The sequence below is a fragment of the Prosopis cineraria genome, unplaced genomic scaffold (genome assembly GCF_029017545.1).
Source record: "Prosopis cineraria cultivar Desert tree isolate PC_DT_omini unplaced genomic scaffold, ASM2901754v1 PC5, whole genome shotgun sequence".
Lineage (NCBI taxonomy): Eukaryota > Viridiplantae > Streptophyta > Magnoliopsida > Fabales > Fabaceae > Prosopis > Prosopis cineraria.
The window spans coordinates 5,673,224-5,698,825 of NW_026555336.1; the positions used below are offsets into that span (position 1 = coordinate 5,673,224).

Genomic DNA, 25,602 nt, shown 5'->3' on the forward strand with positions numbered 1-25,602 from the left:
GGGGAACCAAAGTGTGAATGTTGGTTGCCTAATTAAAAGGGCTGGGTCAGTTCAAAGTTGGGCCATTATTTTAGGTTGGGGTTCTTTCTTCATACGTAAAAGTTTCTTCTTACCGATAAAGATTCATTCAATTGATAAATATTTAACATGTATTTGTAAGATTTTGAGTTTGAATTCTACTACAATATGAGGACTTTATCGATGGGCAAATTTTAAGTACATATATAAGTATTTTTTAATTGAGAAAGCATGTTTAGTTTTGGTGAGTTTATGGGACCCAACTCACCTATATGTTTTTTTTACAATCTGATTCTTGTCATTAATAAAAGTTAACTTTAACTGTTAATTGATCAGAAAATAAAAAAAGACTTCAAAAATTATAGAAAATAACAAAAAATTACAATAAAAAGTCCAAAAATTATAGACAAGGACCCTAAATTTTTTGGCCCTCTTCTATAATTTTTAAGTATTTTTTGATCAATAAATGGTCAAGGTTAATTTTATTAATGACAAGGGCCAGATTGCACCGTTTTTAAAAATTGAGGAATACTTTGTATAATAAACAAGTTCAAGATTTATGATGTTACTAGATTTAAAATTTAAAAGATAATTTATTCATTTATCCTAAAAAAATAGTTTTTTTTTCTTAACTTGAGAGGGAACAAAGCAAAAACAGGGCAGTGAATGAATTAAAGAGTACTAAATTGTGATGGCTCCCACTCACTCAACTTGCTTCTATTTCATATCTCACAAGTCTAACCTTCTCAGTTCCTAACTACATATGCCCTCATCAATGCTTCTTTCCAAGGGAGGGACTAGGCCAGGCTCATATCAGGCAGGGGCTTATGTTCTGGCCAATCCTAATAGGCTTAAACTAAGTTTAGCCTTTAATTAGGTCTATTTGTTAATAGGCTAAGTTTAGTTTTTCAAGACATATTCTATGAGTCTAACATGTTAGTCTATTTACACACACACACACATTATTTAATGTGTCACACATACATCAATTTCACCATTTAATTTTTAATCAATTTATTCTTTTTATTTTAGTTATGTTTTCAATCAAATTGAATTTATACATTGATTTTAATGTTGTTACTTTATTATTATATTAGTTAGTAAGTCCTTTTAATTATTATATATTATTATTGATAAATCAAGTTATATAGTTATATTAATAGTTCTAAAGTATATTTAAGACATTTAAAATTAATTAAAATGCAAGCTTATTAAAATATTTACTTTTAAGTAAGTTTTTAAGTCAAGCTAGACTTTAAGTAGACTCAGATTTGAATCATAAGTATACAAGCTTCAAGCCAAGCTTAAGTTTTAACTTACCACATAGATTCAGGCCTATTTGACTAAATTTTAGCTCATCCTAACTTATTTTAACTCCTACAATTCCTTCTATGTGTAATATGATTTGACAATAATAATGACATTAATCTAGAATTGAAGTTACCCTTCTTATAAAAGTTTTTTTTTAAGAAAAAAAAATCATATGCAGTTTGAAACGCTACCAACTAATACAAATTCAAGCAGGTTTGTCCAATTAGTAGAAGTTAAAGGCATGTTTATTTGTATTCCCATTTTTTTAAAACTATTTTGCAATATAGTTTTAAAAATAAAACAAAAAGAAATTTTGTTTGATTTTATTAATTTAAAAAAGTTTCAGAATTAAAAAATTGATTGATAATGATGGTTGCTAATGGTTAATGATGGTGATTTATAATAATGATTGATTAAAGTGACTGTAAAATAATCTACTGTAATGTATTTTAAAAAGGAGAAAAAAAAACACGAAAAGCACTTTAAGATTTTTATTTTTTTTCTCTTAAAAACAAAAATGAAAATTTTTGAAGCCATTAAAATCGAAACAGTTATCGAAACGAGTTTTTGTTATTTTTAAAAAACAAAGAACCAAACTGGCCTCAAATCTCTCAAATTCAAAATTCACATTCATTTACTGTTAAATCTAAACATTTTTAGTTTTTCTAAAAGAGCAAAAGTTATTAAAAATGCGTCTTTAGATTTTTTTATAAAAGGTTAAATATATATTAAAAATAATATTTACAATAAAATTAAAATGTCATAACCCTAAAATAGAACTAATAAACCAAGAAAAACAACTACAGGCATTAAAAAAAAAAACATCTCATTAGAAATCACATTGAACATATGACTTGTGAATTTTAATCAGTAAAGCATTCATGACATTATCCACATGTAACCAACCACTTGGCAGATATCTTACCTAATTTTACTTTATTTCTTATTTTAATCGAATAAGATTTTTTAGGTTAAAAGTTAAAAATTTAACATTTTTACAGCACTTTTAAATTTTAAAATATTAAATCAAAATATAATAAAATAACAATGCGATTGTTGCTTGCTCATAATGGAGTCCACTCGTTTCCCCTAAAAACAGCAAGGCATTACATTTAAAAATAAGAATAAGATATTGAAGGAGAGAAATATGAGACACACCGTGTCTGCATGTTCAGGTCTCATCGTTACAAAAATACACACACACACACACGCGACACGAGATCTATAGTACGTTGTAACGAAAATAAAATTGGTAGATGGTACAATGAATTTGTTAGAATAAATTCAGGGAGATTAACAGACAGGTGTTGGTTCTAAAAAAAAAATTATAATCACTTAAATACGAAGTCTTGAATTTGAGTCTATGTAATTAGATTTGATAATATTTGAATCGATTTAATCAAATAATCATATAAAAAAAATATTCAGACTGAGCTTTTATATTGGTATTTTCTTTTTCAATCCTATATAAATCAAACAAATCCTACGTACAAGTCTAGATGATCTTTTTCCCTCCCAATTCATGGACCTGACAAATTAAATGTTTAACTCTTTATTTAATTATTTAAAACTTGTGTGTGTGTGTGTGTGTGTGTGTGTGTGGGTGTGTTTTTAAAAAACGTGTCTATTTTATAATTAAAAACTAAATGATCAATCGCGTCATCGTAAAAGTCATCGGAAATGGGATCTCTCTCTCTCTCTCTCTCTCTCATGCATGCATGGCTGTTCAAAACTTGTTTGATCTATCGACTTTTGCTCACAAATTAAACATGGAATCAAAATGAAAAAAGCCAACAAATGGAGTAACGATGTGAATATATTAATTAACAAGTAAAAGTGACATGAACGTTTAATTAATTGTTCGCATTTCACATGATTTTCGGTTTTTCCAAAAGAAATTAATTTGAACTTTGAAAAATCCTTGTGATAACAATAGTATATATTTATCTTATTTATAAGTTATTTTTATCAATTTTATTAATATAAATATAATAAAAGTATAAAAAATAAAAGTAAGTAAATTTTAAACATAATTCTCAAGTAAAAAAAAAAAATAAATAAACAATATAATATTTTTTTATCTTTTCTTCTCTTAAAAGTAATTTAGAGATTTTAATTTAAAATAAAATTATCTCATGATGATTTATAAAATAAATTAGATTATATTTTTAAAAGATGATTAATATATAAAATTAGAGGAGTACTTATTGCTGCTTAATTACAACTTACAACAGCTCACAATTACTACATTATAAGCAGTTTAGAAGAAAAATTAATTAATTATTCTTAGAGGAAGAAAGCAGACGCAATCAAAAACTAAATCTTCCTTTTTGACTAAGTCTTTTAAAAATTGAAAGACAGGATGATAATGGTAGTGACCACCTCGGCGATCATTTTGGATTCGAATTCAACTCCTCCACCTCTAAGCTCTTAATGATTAAAATAATATAATTTAATTAAAATATATAAAAATATTTATATATAATTTTAAAAAGAATTATATTTAAATAAAAAGATATTGATTTAAAAGTAAATGGTTTGACAAAATATATTTACTAAGTTACAAATCTAATGGACTATTATTTTCTCTTTTTTTTATTCAAAATGATGTTGTTTCAAACTTAATAAGAGAAGGAAAAAAAAAAAATAACCGATTAACTCATTCAAAACTTTTGATCATCACATAAATGGCTTGGATTTTAGTAAGATGGATACATGAATCTAATTTTCTTATCCAATTCCTTTGTTGATTTTCTGTCTCTTGGACATATTTTTCCTCCTCCAATCTCTATCATATCATTTTCTTTCATTTTTTTTAAATTCTCTATCTCTTCTTTTTCAATGCTGAAAACAAGGGGCTAGTTCTCTCTTCCCCTCTCTCCCTCTCTCTTTCAGAGTAAAATACTCTCACTCCTTTTATTTTACTTTAATTACACATAACTTCCCCCCTCTACTTTAAAAACATACAATTTAATTCCATTTGTTAACTCGGTTAGAAATATTTTAAAAATTTATTTTTAAATTAAAATTTATATTAAAGAAAATTTTATTTACTAATTTAACCCTCACCCTAAATTATATTATTTTGACAGTGACATAATTTAATTGTTAAAAACGTGTTTACAAATTTTAAATTTTAAATTTAAATTATTTATATAATTTGTCAAACTTATATCATTTTGTATGATGTGACAAACAAACATAGCAATTTTAAAAAACACAAATACATAAGTTTCAATAAACTTGATAAAAAATAAAATTTTATAATATGATAAAAATACTAAAATTTATAATATAATAAAAATGTCAAAATGTATTTATTATATTTTTATTTGTATACAAAAATAGTTTTTTTTGGCAAATATAGATTTTTATATACTCCATCCATTAAAAAATAGAAGACATTTTTAACCGAATCTTACCTCTCAATAAAGTAGTTACTTACTTTTAAACTAATCCTATCTTTTTATATTTACCCTTATGAAATACCCTATAATAAATATAAAGTCATTCATCAATATAGGCACTTTTAAAAAAAGGTAATATTACAATTTAAAAGACTAAAAATTAAAATACTTTATATTTTTGAATGTCTAATTTTTTAAAAAATATCTTACATTTTTAAATGAAAGGAATAATTTTAATGTTAAAAAAATGCATTTTGATAAAATTTAAAAGTTTAATAATTAAACTGAACAATCAACTAATGTTATATAATCTCAAATATATAAGAGAAGTTTATATAAAATATAGTTTAATTTTAAATGAGTTTTATATAAATTTTTAAAATAAATGAAATGTTTATGTAATTAAGACATAACAGAAGAAAGGTCAGTATATTTTACTTTTTTTTTTAAAGAAAATTATGGGGAATGGCAAAAGAGATTGAAGGTCGCGGGAATCAATTGACTTGGCTTTTTGTGGAAAGTTCGAGTTCAAGTTAACAGTAGTGGAGTTAGGATTGGAAATTAGAGGGTGTAATATAATTTAATTTAAAAATTAATATTTTTTTAAAAAATAATAATTACACTAAGATTAAAATTGTAAAAACATAAATAAATTATATATTATTTTTTAGAAAATTATACTATACATATTAATATGATTTCTTTTGTAAATATATATATTTTATTTTATTTTAATAATTAAAATATTACGTATCTAATAAAGTTTTGACCATAAATATTTTTTATTTAATTTAAAAGATATATAATATCAATAATAGGGGCATAAAGTTGTAAAATCTATACACTCTATTTTTAATTTTTTGTAAAATGGGGGAGTGTATTTATCCACTCTTATCACCAGTGGCTCCGCTACTTCTCAGCTGCTTCTATTTCAAGTGGATTCCTTCGGATCTTTGCTTTTAATTGAAACACTTTCAATCTTTTACTAATATATATTATGAATAATAATGCAATATCAAATATTTTATTTTAAATATGTAGTTTTATATGAAAAGAAAATGCGAAATTCTAAATCACTCACGTTTACGTATATGAAAAATAGAAAATGGGGCGTGTGAATGGGTCTCGCCTTTAAACTATGTTGGGCTTTTTTTAAGCCCAACCCATCCATTTCCAAGGTTTGAGGGGTTTGTGATTTCTGAGTTTTCCATTAAAGAAACAATTTCATTTAGAAATCAACAAAATTAGTGCTTTGGAGGATTTACTCTGATGCTGTATCATGATTTTGCAACAGTTATATATATATATATATATATGAAGAAACTTTAGATAAAATACCTTGTAATTAAGATCATGAATAATGCATACTTAAAAAAAGGAAAAGATTTAGATAATTAGTACTGTATACTTAATATATTTTTATGTGGTCAAATAAAAACAAATGGATCTTAAAGTTTATTAATATTAATAAAAAAAATTTGTTATTGAATAAATAATACTCCATTCATTCTAAATTATAAAACAATTTGAAATAAGATTACACATATCAATAAGATTCAATAATGATATTTTAAAAACTTACTTTTACGAAACAAAATTAAGTTTTAAAATTATCATTCATTTAATACAGCTTTAAATCTACACACTTAATTATTGAACTACATCCATTTCAATTCTCCCTTCTTTTGAAGGGTAATATCAAAAAAATATTATTAATGAAACTTTAATTTTGTTAAATTGTTTTATATTTTGGGGACAATGAAATACTTTTAAAATTGTTTTATAATTTAGGAAGAAGATGATATATAAATGAATTTTACATCTTGTCATGGGGGGACTGATAAGTTTGGTAACTTTCTTTTTAAAGGAATAAGAAAAAGATTTAAAAGTCATTCCTTTGAGCAATGCACTTCATGAAGATAAAGAAAACACATTCACTGAAACTTCCTTAACACATGCAATCCATGCGCAGAAAGCACCTTATTCTCTTCACGAAAAATGCTAAACCCATGAATCTTTACAACCACATGCAACATCAATTAAATCTTCATGAACCATCAGACCAATGTATTTACCAAATAAAAGAATATGTTTGTATAATTTGAATGGAATCTGCAAGAAAGAGTCAGAACAAGGCTTTTTTTTTTTTTAAACAATGCCACACCCATGTGCGCATCTTTGAGGCCAAACCAGGCTTCATGCCATGTAAAGTAAATTAAAAAAATTAATAATAGTAAAATGATTTTTTTTTTCTTATTTTGAGATATTTAATTTAAATTTTTTTATTTCCAGTTGGGCCTCTTACCGGGCCTGTCATATGGATATGGGCCATTTTGGGCCCTAGGAAAAAAAAACCTCAACGGTTGAATCTTTGAGCGTAAGGCAAACCGGACATGCTCGGTAATGGACGTTGCATTTGATACACAAGCACAGATGCCGACACGGCAATACCACCACCGACGCCACCCTCTCCCCACACCCTCTGCATTCGGGTCCGGTCGGTTCGACTCGGTCCGGGTCGACGTAAGCCGACTCGGCGTCATCGGCGCCCGCCGCGCACGATAGCCCGCCCTCGTCTCTTCTTTCTAAGGCCGCTGCGCCGTTCATCATGGCCTGTTGCAGTTGGGCCTGTAAGGAAGCGGCTGTTGCTTCCTGTGCTTTTGCCTTCGCCTGCCAAAGCTGTGCCTCGGCGCTGAGTTGAGCGGCGCGTGCCTCTAACTCGGCGTTCATGCGCGCGACCTTTTCCACCTCTAGCTCTCTCTCTCTCAACCGCCGCGCCACGGTTTCTTCCGCCGTGGTTAGTAGCGCTCGGTAATGTCTCTGCCTTTTCTCCGCCAATGTCCGATGCAATTCCGCTTCCTGTTATTTTTCAAGCACCATCAATGAGTCCGGATCCTCTGAATTTGGTGGTATTAAAGTTCCTCTGAATTTAAACATTTGAAGAGCAGAAAATAAAGTTTTCATAAATCGGGGGGAAAGCGATCAAGAATAATTTCAGAGAACCGTTTTACACCAAAAACTGAGAGAGAAGAAAATCTAGTTTGCATAATGGAGACGAAATTGTTTTGAACGGAATACCTGCGCTCGAATGAATTGGTCTATTTCATCAGCATGTTGTTTGATTTGAGAGACAAAATCTTGAGAAAACGGAGACGATGAGGATAAGTAATGAGAGAAATCTTGGGGTGATTGCTGGTGGTTGTGAGGCAAGTGAAGTGGCCGGCGATCGGCGAAGGAGGATAAACGGAGGCCGGTGGAGACGCTATTGTGGTGGTGGTTATGCAGCTGCGAGAGGTCTACGAGTTGAGGAGATTGCAGAGAGAGGAATTCACAACATTGGGGCTTGCGTGAGTAAACCCCATGGACGGTCTAGTTTCTCTTGCTCTTTTTCGAGGATTAGCACCTGCAGTGTGAATGAAACCATCAAAATAAGCACTCAGAGATTGCCTGTGTGTCTGCGGTAACAATGTTTTTACTATACAATCTGGGAATTGAGGAATACCTCCATTGTTGAATAAGGCATGAGAGTGATTAAGTGCTTCTGCAGGGGGCAATGGAGAGTCATAATCTTCTGGGAAGTTTCTGTCATGAAAAGAACAAAGAAATCAATATGATGGAAAATCAAAGGTGCGTGTGGTGGGGTGGGAGATGAAGGGAGGGAGTGAAACAAACCTGGGATTGAGGAGGAGGACGTTAGAAGGATATTGAGCCTGAACGGCCATGAAGAAGTGGGAGGAGTGATCAGAGAATCATGAGGAGAGGGCAGTGATATAAGAAGAGAAGTAGCAGTGGGAGAGAGGGAAGAGATAGATGCCAAGGAAGGGAATCAACCCAATAGAGAGAGAGGGGAGAGAGAGAGAATGCTTTATTGCTTATGCGTCTCTGGTTGTGGCAGGATCCTGAGGGAGCCTTTGGTTCTTTTTGAGGGAGGACGATTCTCGTGTGTTTCTTCATCCCTCTATTAATTTTTAAAAACCCCATATTTATATCTAATTTAATTAATTAACAGAAAATCATTCTCAACTTCTATCCCACAAATCTAAACACAGAAAAAAAAAAATCCCGTAAAATTATAAGATTACTCTGGAACCTTTTTTTTTTTTTGGTTGAAGTTGTCAATTTACTGGTCAATATTGTTGCTTAATAACTCTATTAACAACAATCTGGAACAATTTCAATAAAAAAAAAGATACGTTAAAATAAATTGGTGATTTCATGAATATTTTATATTTAACTTTTTTTGGGTGTAATTTTTAGAGTGATTTTTTATTATGATGAAGTGGTTGTTGATGTTGCAGGGTGCAGATGACTGCCGCTTGCTTCACTTGCTGGGGTATGGCCCCGCGACCCAATTCCTCTGCTTACCTTTTCCTTTCATTTTTCTTTTTAAAAAATTTTTTTAATCGCATGCTCGTGTTTTCTTATTATTTATTTTAATAATATTACTCGTTTCCCTACCTCTTCTTTTAATTCTTTTAAAAAATACATTTACTCTAATACTCTTTCTCCTCATCACAGAATCATTATTCTTATTTAGTTCCAATAAAAAAAACATTAGTTATTCTTAAAAAAAAAACAGAGTATTTGAATTTGAATTTGAATTTGTCCTCTACTATTATTAAAATTGACGTTTTCTTCTTGAATCTAGTCTAGTCCCAAAGCCTGAACGGATCAAGGGATGCTCAACTTTGTAACAGAATATAAATAAAAAGGTTACGTTGCATATATATATATTATCATAATCTTTATCTTTATATGTATATGTGCACCGTTTTTTTTTTTTTTTTGGGGTACAAGTATGTATGAACACCAAAATTTAATCCCACGAGTAACGCACACAATTGTGTGATCCGAGAACCTTTCAAAACCTATATATATACTTATGGTCAAATTAATAAAGCCCTATAAATATATCTTTAGTTATAACAAAAATTGACTATTCTTATTTAACCCAATAATAACCTTTTTTCTCCCTATTTATATTTATATCTGCCTCAATTAAATTAGAAAATACTAGGATTGCGGACGCATCTGCATCACAAATATCAGTTCTAGAGTTTGGTTGTCTTTTGATCATCCAATTAATCTAATATAGTCTAATTATGATTATATCTTTCCTTAAGTCAATATTTATTTATTTTTTTGTAATTATTTGGGAGATCAGTCTTCAAAAAATGATTGCTTCTAATAATGGATCATCGCATTTGGAAAGTAACGATCGGTTGTTTATTTTTGCTAGTGTCACTAATTATTTAATTTTAATTTTTGGCCGTGGATTAGATAAACCTTTTTTTTTTTTGGGATGAACAGATAAACTTAATTCGTATACATCCCCTTCACAATTTTATTGGTAGTTATTTTGAAGCAATGTTTAAAATACATACGCAGCTAGCCCAATAATTGATTTAACAAACCTGTGAGATCACAAACTATAAAATAATAAATAATGCAGGAAAACCTCATTTTAATATCAGTCAAGTATACAAATCAAAGTCAATGAACAAATGTATCAAATATTATGGCATCCATTACGTATTGAGATTCCAAAAATGTGTCAAATCCTCCTATTCAATGAAAGTCTGAGCGTGACACAATAGAAATCGTCGACTCACTTGAATGGTTTCTGGGAATATTATTACAAGATACATTAATATAATATCAAAAATCACAACTGTACTTTTTACTATGTTCTATATCTTAATCCAACTATTCATATAATTACAGAGAAATAGTTAAAATACATTCTCACCCAACTGGCCATCGACTCACCATTTTATTTATTTATTGTGAAGCCATCATTGAAAATTCTACCATTGACACTACTAAAAGAGATTATTTGAGACACTCCAAATTGCACATGCTTAATCGGGGAGAAAAAAACGTATAAACACCAAGCGTTGCTACGGATTAATTAATTGCAAATCTTAATATTAATATTAATACTAATCCGTTAATCCCCGTGTAACCCGATTGAATAGAAGATCTAAATTAACTCCCATATATATATATGAACTAATATAAAAAATGATTGAATTAAGAAGAAATTTTCGGTCCTTGTTAAGAGTTATGCACACATATTTCAATTTTTTAGTTTATTTTGATTAGAATAATGAACTTCTTTTAATCTTTTCAGCTCACTAGTCATAAAAAAGTAATTATACATATGCCTTTAGCCTTTCATAAGCACACGTTATTTAGTTCTATATATATTTTTTCAAACTAGTTTGATTATATTGGGGGATTGATATGTGGAATATTTGGTATATATATCTAACTTTATGGTAGGTGGGTGCGAAAATCGGTTGCAGTATAAGTAAAGGTTAGGGAATAGAAGAAAGAGATTGAAAGGTGAATTGAAGGATATTTCAAATTTCATTTAGTATATATTAACGAAAATCAGATTGAATTTTGAAAAATAAAAATAATAATGACAAAATTAAAAAGAGAAAAAGAAAGTGGCATATATAAGGAGCAATTTGTCTCCGGTTTGGTCCCACAAATTGAGTCGGCTAATGTAAATCCTCTTGAATGTTCCCTCCTTCTTCACCCATAATTATTGATCGATATTAACTGAGAGATATATACTAATTAAATAGAGATAAGCTCTGTTAATGACGCATGGTGATGTTAATTATATAAGTTAATGGAGACAAGATATGAATATCTCGTTTCTTTCATGTTTTTGTTTGTTTATTATTGTTGCAGTAGGCCAGGCTAGTGGCTAGTGCATGCTTGTCCATTGAATAGAGCAACAACCTTGGCTTCTTCATGCCTCAAATTTTAATTTCCCATTTAAGTTTCTTAAACATGATTAATTATGTACCATCCATATTCATTGTATATAATCATAAAATTTAATCCATGGCGGCTGAATTGGATGGAAGCAACTGGAATATATCATTTTAAGCAAAGGGGAGGATAATGAACCTGTTTGACTTTGTTTTTAAAAGCTGTTGAAATTAAAAAAAAAAAAAACCTTGTTTGAGTACTTGTGTTGAATTTAATTTTTTTAAACTGTTTTATTTTTTGTTTTAAAAATAAAAAATAGAGAAATTTTAGAGTGGTTTTTTTTAAAATACTCTACTTTTAATTATTAGAATTAAACTTCCAGCAAAAATTATAGTCAATTATTATTATAAATTACCACTATTAATTAGTACTGACCACTACTATTAAACAAATTTTTAATTATTAACATATACAATCAAACAAATTTTTCTTTTCTTTTGTTTTGAAAAGATATTCTTAAAATTATATTACAAAACAACATTTAAAAATAAAACAATAAGAACACAATTAAACAAGCATCTTTTAATTTATAAACTTTCTCTCAGTTATCGATTTAATTATTAAATTTTACTTAGTACAACTCAGTTCTTATAATTTATTGAATTAATAAATTTTAAGTATTGAATTGTACCAAATTATGAAACTAGAACAACTGAGTTATTTCAAATTAAGAAATTATAAGGATAATTTTGAATTAAAGTTTAGGTATATTGAATTGATAATTGATGAAAATTTCAGGATTAAAAGTTACATTTAAAAATAAACGATGATATGAGGTTTTTTATTTTTTTTCCCATTTGAAGCCAGGCTGATGCGGTTCAGATAATAAGTCAAATTATATAATTCTTATATGGGGTTGACAATAATTGCCGGGATTTAAGGAAACTAATTGCTCCGGAATGATCAAGATTGGACCACTTACACAAAACAAGCTTGTGTCTTGGAGAAGCACAGTCGCACAACATAAAAATCAATAGCCAGTCTAGGTCTAGGTTAACTGAACCTAATAATAATATGTTTGTTTGGCATATTCCAATGCTACATTTTCACTAAACCATTCTATTTATTATCTCAGAGAAAATATTTTCTATTATGACAGAGCCTACTTCTTATGTTTTTTTTTTTAAATACTCCCTTCTTATAGTATAAAATACTTTTAAACAAAATCATATATATCAATAAAATTTATTAAATATACTTTACTACCTTACTTTTCAAGAAAAAAATATAAACTTTAAAAAAATTAAAAAATATCATTAATAAAACTTTATTTTTTTTAAAGTGTCTATATTTTGAGACATCGAATTTCTTTTAAAAATATCTTATAATTTAAAACAAAGGGAGTATTAGTTACATGTATAATCTGGTGACACTTTGGAGGAAGGGTTGGATGAAAATGGTCTTTATAATTAAATTAAAGGCTCCGAGGCATATATAGTGGTACACAATAATAAAGTAGTTATATTACAAATATTTCTTTTTTGATGCTTGATATATATGAGATTTTTTTTTTTCATTATTGTTGATAATCAAAGTGAGTAAACTTTTGCAGAGGTGGTAAGATATTTAAAAGGAATTGAGAAAACAACAATTCTTTTTACGTATATAAAATTCTTTTTTAAAGATAGGTGATTCATATTGATTTGTCTGTATCCCAGTCCCACGTAATGATTTATCATACCTAAACCAAATAAACAAAACACCCCAAATCTGATCGACTACACACATTTAATTTGGTTTCGCTTTTGCGGGATTAATTAATGTGTGTGTGTGTAATGTATGTGGGCATATGCATTATCTTCACTTTCACTTCATCACATCTTTTAAATAGCCGATGAGTTAGGCCAAAATAAAGTTGGATGAGATCATGGAAGTGTGTGTGTAAATTATTTTCCTTATAGTACTTAGTTTTTTAAACTCTTTGTCATAGTAATATTATCCTTGAAGTAATTAAATCATAGTAATACTTCTCCTAATGTTAAATAAACATTAATTGATCATTAACTTGGCTGATTTGAAAATAAGTTTGACTCAAATTGTAGCAATATTGACCTTGAAGTAATTAAATCATAATAATTTTGCCCTTAATTAAAATAGTAATGTTGCTCTTGATATTAAGTTTGAGCCAATAAATTAAACTTAACGATTAACATTTGCCTATTAATTTAATGTCAAGGACCACATTGCTATGATTTAATTATTGAAGGATAAAATTACTGTGACAAAGAGTTGAAGACATTAGGTGCTTTTATGAAAGTAGTTCAAGTGTAAAAATAGATATTAACTCTAAATTTCAACAGTTACATTAGACCTTGTCTAATCCAAATTAGGTGCAAAGCTCATGCAGTGGCAATTTTTAATTAAATATCTAATGGCAATTGTTAAAATAAGTGATATTTCTTTGGTATGATAAAAATGATTAAAATGTCAAAAAATAAAAATAAAAGATAATTAAATGACCTAGGTAGCTAGGTAATTGGGAGAGAGGCAACACACCTACCCCATGAAAGTAACTTGATTAAGCTAAAGTAAAATCACATGATGGCTTCTTTTTTATTGCTAATGCATGCAATAGTCATGTCGTACAATAATCGATCCCACTATACAACGTTTGCTTCTTTCTTTCTCTGATCACCCGAATCGAATGAATTAATAATATAAATAGTTAAAGGTGTGTACGGTGGAGATGATGGAATAGGTTGAAAACTGAAAAGAATGGTGTGCGTTGAAGCTTGAAGGTGTGAAGAGAATTATTTATGGAGGAAGGTGGCCTCGCTGCTGCTATAATTATTTATGACCCTGCCATGTCTCGTCTCTGTGTATAAGTACACAACATTTATACACACGCACAAGAAGACGCAGTAGAGAGAGAAAGAGAAAGGAAACCAACACATCAAAGTGTGGGGAAGGAAGCTATGGTGGTGGTGGTGGGTCTGTTTCTGATCTCACGGTCTAATAACTGTACATAGGTTTCAAAACAATCAAAACTAGTTCTCTCTCTCTCTCTCTCTCTCTCTCAAAGTAATCTCTCTCTCACTCTCTCTCTCTGTAAAAGTAATCTTCAAGCAACGCTTGCTAGAAATTGTTATAATTATATTTTCCTCTATTTTTATATATAAAATATTTTTAATTAAATCTCACATATTAATAAATGTTTGTTGTTTAGTTGAATTTACATAAAAATATAATAATTTTTTAATTTTATTTTTAATAATATCATAATTAATATTATGATGATGATAAAGAAACACATATAATTGATGATCTATTTTATTTTTTAAGATAAAAAAAATTATCTAATTATTTAAAAATATTATTGTCACTCCTTATATTTAGGGATAAAATAAATATCTAAAAAATATTTTATATGTAAAGACAGAGGGAATAATTGACTTGAGTCCAATATTCTTTTTCTTTTAATTTATACGCACAAGAAAAAAGTTCTGTGCATAATATGGAGATTATCTCTCTCGAGATAAAAAGACAAATTATAAACCTCCGACCACTTTTTTTAAGTGATGGGAACCCGAAGCTATTACTATTCTCACGTCAAATTTATTTTTTGATTTTTTAGTCAGATATTTTGGATATCATTTGAATAATAAGGAATCATCAAGAATAATAAAAATATCTTAAGTGAGTTCCAAAATCAGCTAAGTGTAGTTAGGTTTAGAGATTTATGCTCAGTTTAAATTAAATAATAAATAACCCTGATAGTGGGTTTAGAGATTTATGGTTAATTTGACAAACCTAATCATTATCCTCTTGGTTAATTTCTTTGCATGTTAGTCAAAAGTTCCCTCATATTTCTCTTTCTTTCTAGTTAGGAGATTCTCTCTTGTATCTGTCTCTTTTAATTTGCTTTTCATGCTTTTAGCTCTCGCATTAATATTGTGAGACTAAAGGAACTATATAGCATTCATCGACCTAACAATGGTGAGAGGTATTTTTAAAACTCTTGTTGTAATTCTGAGTTTGTAAGAATTTTACAATATATACACACACACACACATATATTAATAGTTTCTCCTTCAGCCGCTTCTTACGACACATTCATGGCGGCCACGACTTTAGTTTGCGTGGAGGTCCCATGCATACATATGAATTGGTTGAGCAACTGTGTTGATGATATTTGGGTTGAATTATTTGAATTCAAATAAATGTGTTGATAATTCAGAAGAATAAATACAATAATAATATAACGGGTTGGGTTTGGTCCGTATGTGAGTTGGAATTCAATAATTAAAAGATGAAATTTTTGCAGAACATTAATCATCCTGTGGCAGTGTGAAATAATTCTGTGAATCTGAAAATTGTAAGGCTTATGTGAATCAATTCAATTATTAGGCAGAAAAAATCTTTGGACTCTCTGGAGCCAAAGAAAAAGGAGATTGAAAAGAATAAAACTCTTCTTTGGAAATGCCAAATTGGACCACAAGAAAAGTTGAAGCCTCTTTTACAAAATAACTCTTCCTCTTGTGTTGTGTGTGCGTCAAACAATTTAATATATTTTTTTTATATATAAAAAAATGAAGTGGGAAAGTGATGAAAGCAAAGCAGAGTGTGGTCCCCTTGGTTGAATAATTAATTCCAAGGGGTCGTAGCTCAGTTTCCATATCCATGTAATAATACTACGTACTCTCCCTAACCCTAACCCTAACCCATCTTCCATCGCTTTCTATTCAACTTCACAAGTGTTTTTACCAACAATATTAGGTTTAGTAGAAAATATTAATCATTTTTAATACGAGAAACCAACATTTAAATTTTCATTAGGAGAGATATTTGCATTTAGTATTAAATTATGTTTTGAATATAATTGTCACTAATAATATTAATATATATATATATATATATTTTAAGCTAGCAATAAACAAAAACTTTGAGAATTTTTTTTTATTGTATGGTTTTTACCGCATTAAATTTCCTCATGTATCTAAATGCCAAAAAGAATTTCATATATGCTCCATCGATGCATAATATAAGCAATTTTTTAAAAGCACCGCTTGATTCAAAATATAAGATATTGTGTGATTTTTATGTAATTTTTTTAAACTATATCCTTACTTTGTTTATTATTTATTTTAAAAAATAGTTTATTGGAATTTTAATTGTTATTAATAGGGCTTTAATGAGAATGAAATAATTAAAAAATGTATAATTTTTTTAAAAGATTAAGGTTTGCATTATTTTTTTTTAAATCACGAAGTATTACCTTATATTGAGGATTGGACTTGGAAGGAGTATACAAATAAAGTATTTGATCCTAAATATAAAGCGAAGTTAACTAATTTTAAAATTTATAAGAAATGATAGTTAATATTTTTAAACTTGTAAAAGATGTTTGATTTTCCAATTTTGCCACTCAATGAAATTAATGATCACAATAAAGTACCCTTTCCTAGGGGAAATGATAATTGAGGACACCATAAAAACATTAATGACAATTACAAACCTAAATTATTGAAATTCAAATGACAAACCATGGTCCTTATTACAATAAATTATCTTTTGGTTAATTTGCTTGAGATTTACAATAAATTTTTGTAAATTTTCAACCAATATTACAAATATTTTGAAGTTTTTTTTTTGTCAATTTATCAATCTGTGGTAAAAAAATCACAATTAATTGACTTGCAATTTACATTTAACTTTCATAAATTTCCTACTGATGTTATAAAACAATTTCAAATATAGTTTGTAGATATCTCAAGCGTTTTATCTGCATATTGAAAACAATAAAAATCATAAGTGATTAGTTTATGATTCACACTTGGCTTTTTTAAATTTTTAACTAACATTATAAATAATCCTAAGTATATTCAGGGTCTGTAATTGTTATTAGTGCCCTTATGAGGTCTCTAATTGTCATTTTTCTGATTATAAATTGGTGCAATTAAAAAGGGCAATGTTATGTTGAAAAATACAATTAACCACTATATATTTGCACTGTATTTATTATTTATAGCCAAATAAAACTTTAAAGTTATGGCTTATAAATAAGAACGGGTGGATGGAGTAATATAAGGCAGCGAACAATTAATACGTACTTTTTTGGTCCCTTTAAGCTGAGACACTGATACGCTAATAAATTAAGGGTTTATTTTGGGTGAAATTTTTGCATTCAGGCACAATTAATTATTTACTGCTCCAAGGCTCCATCATTTGAAAATGACTCTCTTTAAAAGAAAAAAACAAAAGGAAAAAAAAAGTTGGGTCTACCACGCGAATATCACAATCTTGTTTGGTTCAACCCTTAACCAACACATGGCTTGAAGATATTAATATTTGCCAAGAAATATGTAATCCCATACGTAAGATGTTGCTTGAAAATGGCATCCTTGGCCTCGTCCTCTCCATATTCTCATTAAATTGTTTTCTCTTCTCTCTTACCATGGATTTTGCTAGCCAAGCTAGCTGGGTCTCAATATTCAATGAATCAATATGTATTACAGAGACAGCTAGCGTGCATGAAAAGGATCGATCTGGGAATTTGATTTATTGATGTAGTGGTGAACAAGCTATTAGAACCATGAAAAGTGGTGCTATGAAAAGTTTACATTATTCCTCATCAACAATACCCAGAAACAGTACACACACAAATATAGGACGACAATTAAGTTCAATAATAATTTAGGCCATTAAATGTGATAGTCAAATAATCTAGATGATCATCACAAATTAATTATTTGTATTTTTCTTGTTGGGTGGTCAAAATTTTCGTTTGTGGATTACATAGTCATATTTAAACTACTACTAATATATAAATCAGAATCAGGATATGAAAATTGAATTTAAGTAATATACATGCACCGTCTTGTTTAGAATACATGAAGAAAGAGAGAGAAGCTAAGCATAGATGAGACAATGGAAGGTACGGGAATTGAATTTATTGTTTTATCGAATGTAGACTTGAATTTATGAATTCGGGAGCAGACACGTACGAGAGAAAGCGATACCTAGTGACACAAATCAGAGATAATTGTGACGCAAAGCCCACCATATGTCCATATTATGGTGCAAAATCTTACAACTCGAGGGTATGAATGCAAATACTTAAATCTATACAGGTACTGAATTTATATTTTTTTCCCCAAAGTGACCAACATGTGACCCCTCAACTATATACGTTTCGTCATATTTTTAAGGTGAAGAGAAAATAATTTTTTTTGGTTCTATTTATAAGACATATCATTGGCTTTTTTATCAAAACTTTTTTTATTTTAACATATATTAATATTGGAGAGAAAAAAAGTAAATTATTAAAATATTTATATTTAATATAAATAAAATTAAAAACTTATTAAACTCTTAGACAGTTAATAAGTTTTAAAATTTTCTTTAATTCTAATCAAATATATTATAAATGATTTATAAATAGTAGGATAGAAATTAAATGAATTATATAATTGAATATGGTAGTAGAGGTGTAACTAGCCATTAGGTGGGTGGCTAAGAAACAAAATAAAGTTATTGCCTCGTTTCAAGGTAAGGCCAAGTGAGATTCACAAACATTAATTTGCTTTTCAAATGCATGTAGATAGGCTTGCCCACAATTGGAAGAGAAACAAAGGAATGAAAATGACCTAAGTGATTTATTAATTAATCACAACATTATTGTATATATAGTTTAGATGGTTAGATTCTTTCTTGATTTGTTTGTCAATATACATGTTTATGTGTATGGAAAGGGTTTTTTTGGGAGCATGTGGAGGATAACGAGGTGATGGGGACCAATAATGCAGAGATGAGATGAGAGGAATCAAAATTAACACAAAGTGGCATTCATTATCTTGACTTATTAGGCAATTTGCTATATTACCTTTCAAAACTCAGGTGCTCATCCCTTCTCAATTATTCTTTTCATTATGTCATCCACGTATATTCTTTATTGTTTTTTTTAAACAAATTGAACATATATCCAGAAGGGCATGTTTTCGATTTTTTTTAATTTTTAAACATATAAAAATAAAAATATTGTTTGTTACGTATTTTGGATTAAAATGTTTCAAAGCTGTTCTTTTTTTTTTGTTTTAAAAAACGAAAGCAACTTAGAGATATTGTTGTTTTTTGTTTTTTGTTTTATTTTTAAAACACATTATATTTGACCATCGCTTTTAGCTATGGCCAATCACTATCTTAGACTATCATTAGTAACATAATCAAATGGAATTTCAGTTTCTTTTTGTTTTAAAAAATAATTTTAAAAAATTGATTTACAAAACAATTTGTAAAAATAAACAATGACAACAAAAACAAACAAGCCCTAAGTGATTATATATGTGAGTAACGTTTGCTTCCTCTCTTCATATATACTTGTTATTTTCTCTTGCATTTCTCAACCAAAAAAAAAAAAAAATCACACACACACACACACATTTATGAGTGTAAAAGTTTTGGGGAGAGGAGCCCTTTTACACGCAATTTAACTTTTCTCTTTATGTTTCATGAAGTGGTGAAGATATAACAAAGAATTTTAAAAAGAATATGGGCGTGCCAACCCTATTAATTACTTTTTCAGCTTGAGTACTTCACCAATTTAAAATTTCACGGCCATATTATTAACCCATCGATGAGCATAGGCTAAGTCAAGACGATAATATCAAAGATCGATGTTTATTTTTCAAAAAGAAAAAAATAAAAATAAAATAAAGATATGAGCCACATCTTTATTATGATGACACCTGAACTTTATTTCTTAATTGTTACGTTATTCGTGATTTGTAAATAATATAAGTTTTCATAAATTTAATAATATCTCATGGTACTGATATATCAATTTATATTGATTAGGATTCTTATTAATTAAGCAACCTTTATTAATTCATTGTTTTTATTTTTTTTACCCGCGAGGAAAATTCATTGTTAACAATATAAAATCGTATTGTTCACATGTAATTAATGATGGATACTCGTCTTAGAACTTGGTATAAATAGCCAGACCCTATAGCTAATTAATTTTTTAAATTAATATTTATTAATTCAAATAAAATTATGAAGGAACTCAAGGAAGGAATTCAAGGTCTTCAAAAATGTTTCTTCCGCTTGAATTAAACTTGTCATGCATGAACTTGGCAACGAAACCCTTAACTTCATTTTAAACTTGAGCAAATTAACAACTTAATTGGAGTGGTTATATATATATATATATATATATAATGTCGCATATCCCACGAGTTTATGGTGGACTGATTAATCTGTTTCTACGTTAAAATAATAGACACAAATATTGGTTAATATTGTGTCTGTAAACTATCATTAATCTACTCCTACTTAGAATTATAAAGCATTTTTAATTAGTTTATACTCCCAATAAATTAGTTAACAATATTTAAATTCATATACTTTTGTTAGAAAAATTATACATTATTTTTTAAAAAATCTTACATTTTTTAACATGATACGTCAGAAGAAGCATATTATAATACTGAACAGAAAGAGTATTATTTACGCAATAAAATACAAAGTGCACCCATCACTTGAAGAATCAATTTAAATAGAGTAGTACTTAACAAAATTTTGTTTTTGTTAGAATATATATACTTATTAATTTAGACTCAAGTAAAGTATATTCGTTTCCATATATTTAAACCAAATTTGTCAAGAGTTCTTTTTGATTACTTTTGCCATAGTTGAAAGGTAAATGCCATTTATATCATGTCATCATGCATTTTACTACCTTATTAACAATCCACGTACGTTTGGCAACAGCAATCAGACGTTGAAAACTCCAACTATAGAACCTAATTAAATTAATTCTAATTGATTCCTGTGTGGGGAGGGGGGGAGAGTATGAGAATCAAGAATTTGAAACAGAAGTGGGAAAGCTTCAGCATATGTGGGAATGCATCAAGCTCCAAGAATACTATATATGCATGTGAAGTGAAGTCACCCTCATATTTCAGGCCAAGAAAAACAAAGCCAAAAAAAAAAAAAATCACCCACATATCAAATAATATATACTCCCTCCATTCATCATTATAATGCATTTTTTAATATCATATCAAGAATTATGTAAGGATATAATTAATAAAGTTTTTTAATTGAGACAATATATTAAATACTCTCTTTTTTGGGCAATATTAAATACTCCATTCAGAACACAATATAAGTTGTTTCTAGAAGCATCCCTTAATCCAAAATATAATGTATTGTATAAATTTTACTCCCTCCATTTTAAATTATAGGGCACTTTTGAAAGAGTTTTTTCATCTTAAAATATAAGATACTTTAGGTAAATTAATGTTTCATTAAATACATCAATTCTAATATTACTTTTTCTCTTTTTATAATTAATTTATGTCCTTTCTATTTTTAATATATTAAATAATAGGTAGTTTTGAAAGTTTATATTTTTATTTTGAAAAGATAAGGTTGTTAAGTATATTTAATGAGGTTTATTGGTATATGAGATTTTGTCTAAAAGTGTCTTATAATTTAAAATGAAAAGAGTATATTTTTTTATCATTTATACTATTGCCTTTTTTTTATTTCTTATCTTTAAACGATCTATTGTTAAAGATCATACATGTGTTATTAGGAAAACTCAAGAGCATAAATGTAAACATGTGTATATTTTTAGGAAAACAAGATTTCAACTAACATTTTTTGTGAAACAGGAATTAATTACCAGTGATATATATTATGATCTAGAGGAAATAAAAATTTTAAATTTTATTATTAATTAACTTATTGAGAGTGTAAATTAATTAAAAATGTTTTATAGTAATGAACAAGTGGAGGGAATAGTATGATATTCCTATATAAAAGTCACTTTTTTTAAAAAAAATGGTCTAAATATAAATCACTTTGTAAGCGTTTGTGTAACATTAATTGCTTTATTTCAAATATGCCCTTCTTCTTAATTTCCAATGAGAAGATTAAAAATGTATTTTTTTAATTTATAGTATTTAGTAGTAGAGCCGTAATTTGGGTTAAGTCTAACGGGCTAGCCTGAATCTGTCAGAAAAAAGTTTAGGTTAAACTTGATTATATATGTTTTTTTAAAAGGATATGATACTTTAAACTCAATCTTAATAAGTTCAACCCACGTGAATTACTAGTTCTATTTAGTAGGGTGAAAAATGAAAATCAAAGTAATTTTTAGACAATTTTAATGATCATTAACTGTGTTATAAAATTTAACAAGTTTTTGCCTTTACTCTTAATAAAAATTCTTAAATTTTATTATTGATATTTTTTTGCCTTCTCGTAAAGCATTTAATAAGGGCAAAAATATAAAAAAAAATTAACAAGTATCCTATAAATAAAACTAATTTTTTTTCTTTCTCACTCCTATAAATAAAAGGAGAGGAGATGATATAATTCATTTTATATTGTCTCTTAAAGAGGTTGTCATGATAATTTAGAATTAGGGACGAGACACAGAAGAACCAACTGTGGCATGCCCAGAACTATAGCCTCAAATTATCATTATTACTATCACCACTAATAATCAAATTAAAGAAGGAGTATTTCTATATTTATATACGCATTGTATTGCGTTAATTAATTTAGATAAGATAATATGGAAGTTGAGAAGAGACCTCTGGTATGAAACCGTGAATTTTCTTTCCCAGATTTTCTGAGCCTTTTACCTTTATGTTTGAAATTTCCATATCACTTTCTGTGGAAGCGTCCATGAGGTTACATACATCATCTCTTTTCTCCCTAGGAAAACGAGAGCCATTAATAAAGAGGTTCACGCGTAGTCACTGAGGCACGCATTACATTATGGAAACCAACGATCGAACGATGATGTTATGTTTCTCTCTCATCAATGATTCTCAATTCTCACAAACAGTCACAGAGATTTTTGAATGCTGCCGTGGAGAATCAAATTGAAAACCCATATCACATCACTTTGCCCCCAAACAAATAAATCTGGCGACACAGAACATGCATGCATATCTTTATTTTTTTTCTTTTTCAAAATATGGATCTACGTGTACCTCTCTCGTGCCTGGCCCTTACGACGAAGCACCCTTGTGAATTGATGTGTACGTCAAATTTTCTTCTTCGCTTTGAAGTGTTTGATGGGTCGATGAGGTTCTCTTCTCTTGCTTCTGTTTTGGTTTCATTCCAAAGCCCTTTGTACTGTTGGCGTGACATGTTTGGTTCCCCTCCATTTCTTGGAAACCAATCACCCACATAACTTCTTCAAATATACACAACCAAAAAAAAAGGACATAAATATACTCCCTTTTTAATTATTATATGACAAAAATAAGGCATTTTTTGAGATAACATGTGAAAATTTTAAGGTATTTTGAGTTTTTCAAAGTTTAATTAATGAGATTTTTTTTTTCAAAACACATTTGATTAAGACACTACCTTATTAAATAAGGATAGGAAGAATATGTAATTTTAAAAACAATATCAACTAACTCATTGAGAATGTAATTTAACTAAAAATGCCTTATAATATTTCACGGATGGAGTATGCATTATTGTTTTTTTTTTCTAATGAGCAAAATTACAAAATTCAAGAAGCATTTAATTATCATATTGTCTCTAAATCACCCCTAATAAAGGGGCATTTTTGTCAAACTTTTTAAATTTCAAATATAATTATACTTAACTAACTTTTTAAAAATGCATGAGTTAGTTAAAATTTGCTTACATTTGGATACAAAGAGAGCAGGGCATAATTATACTCCATTTTGGTCTTAATCATACATGCATAGGGCAAAGTTTCAAAGCCCACTGATTCCTAAACATTGAGTAATTAATACGCTATATGTCCTTATATATAAGATAGTTTTAATCAAATCACATAAATTAATAAAAGTTAGTTATCTAATTAAAAATATAACAACATTTCAATTTTATCTTTAATTATTGTAAATAAAAAATAAATCTCTTTTTTTAAAGTAAATTAATGAAAGTACTTATTTTTTCTCTGTCCAATTTAATAAGAGTATAATGGTCCATTTATTAAAAAATATCTATCAACTCTTATATTTAGAAGTTTTTTAGAATTTTTTTTTAAAAAACTTCTAATATATGGGAACAGAGGAAGTATGTGCTAGTTTAACTTTTTTTCAACCTTAACCCTCCTTAATTAATTACAAGAAATTTCTAGCATACTTTTAATATCTATAACTACAATACTTTATTGTGGCCATTAATTTAAATCAAGAGCAAAATTGAAAGTGACACTTTTTATAAGTTTAAGGTATGTACATATGAACTAACACTTGTTAAAAATAGTAAAATTAATTAATTCTATAATATAATCAAAGGTCAGAGGGGGAGTAATATTGAAGTTGTAAACAAAGAATGAGTGCATGTGGGGTTCCACATGTATTTGTAGTATACGTACCATCCTAAAACTTTTGATTCCTTTAGGGCAGTAGTAGTGTGGTACTCTACATGTATAAATTCATCTGATTGGTGAAGGCAAGAAGGAAGGAATTGAAAAATGGGAACTGACCAAACTTTGCGTTTAATTAAGAGAAACAAGAAATTAAATGGGAAGGCAAGGATGATGCATGCATATACATGTTCAATTAATGGTGATGGGTGACATTAATTATTAAAGGCATGGAAATTTTTCTAAAGGTAGGATTAGTTGAAACACACCCATTCTTTTCCTCTAGACCTAACATGCTTAATTATCCTTTTAAATCTACTACTACCCAATTAACCACACCCACACCCACACACAATGTGTGCTTTTAGTTAATTTTCTTCTCTTCACTCTACCAATATATGTATTCTTTATTTTATTTTATTTTATGTCATTGCCTGCTGCTTTATAGAGTGGGTTCCCATATACTTTAGTTTCTTTTAGAAGAATAATTAAGGGGAAAGAGAGGGTGTGTTTATGTAAATACTAACTATTACTTCATCTAATTTGTGATAAAAAGTCAATGATATATGCTTATATGTATGGGAGATAAAAAAAAAATTCTATCTCTACCTTATGAATAAAACAAGAGGAAGTGCTTTGATTTATATCCTCCCACTAGTAATTAATGTAAGACATAGCTAGAGTAATTAGTTATTTTATTTTTCAATTTCACCCTTGTTTTATTTATTATGGTTTGAATTAGGGGTGCTCACAAGATGAATT

The 25,602-nt window shown here is 28.4% G+C and overlaps 1 protein-coding gene across 1 annotated transcript; it reads right to left on the minus strand.

Annotated features, from left to right (window-relative positions):
* Positions 1-6,771: 6,771 nt before the first annotated feature.
* On the minus strand, positions 6,772-8,458 carry LOC129311505 (BOI-related E3 ubiquitin-protein ligase 1-like). Its single transcript, XM_054953838.1, has 4 exons — positions 8,409-8,458; positions 8,213-8,318; positions 7,815-8,105; positions 6,772-7,595 (listed from the first exon to the last, which is right to left on the minus strand). Exons 1-4 carry the CDS (start codon positions 8,456-8,458, stop codon positions 7,077-7,079), a joined length of 966 nt encoding a protein of 321 aa, XP_054809813.1. The 3' UTR covers positions 6,772-7,076.
* Between the last annotated feature and the right edge of the window lie 17,144 nt (positions 8,459-25,602).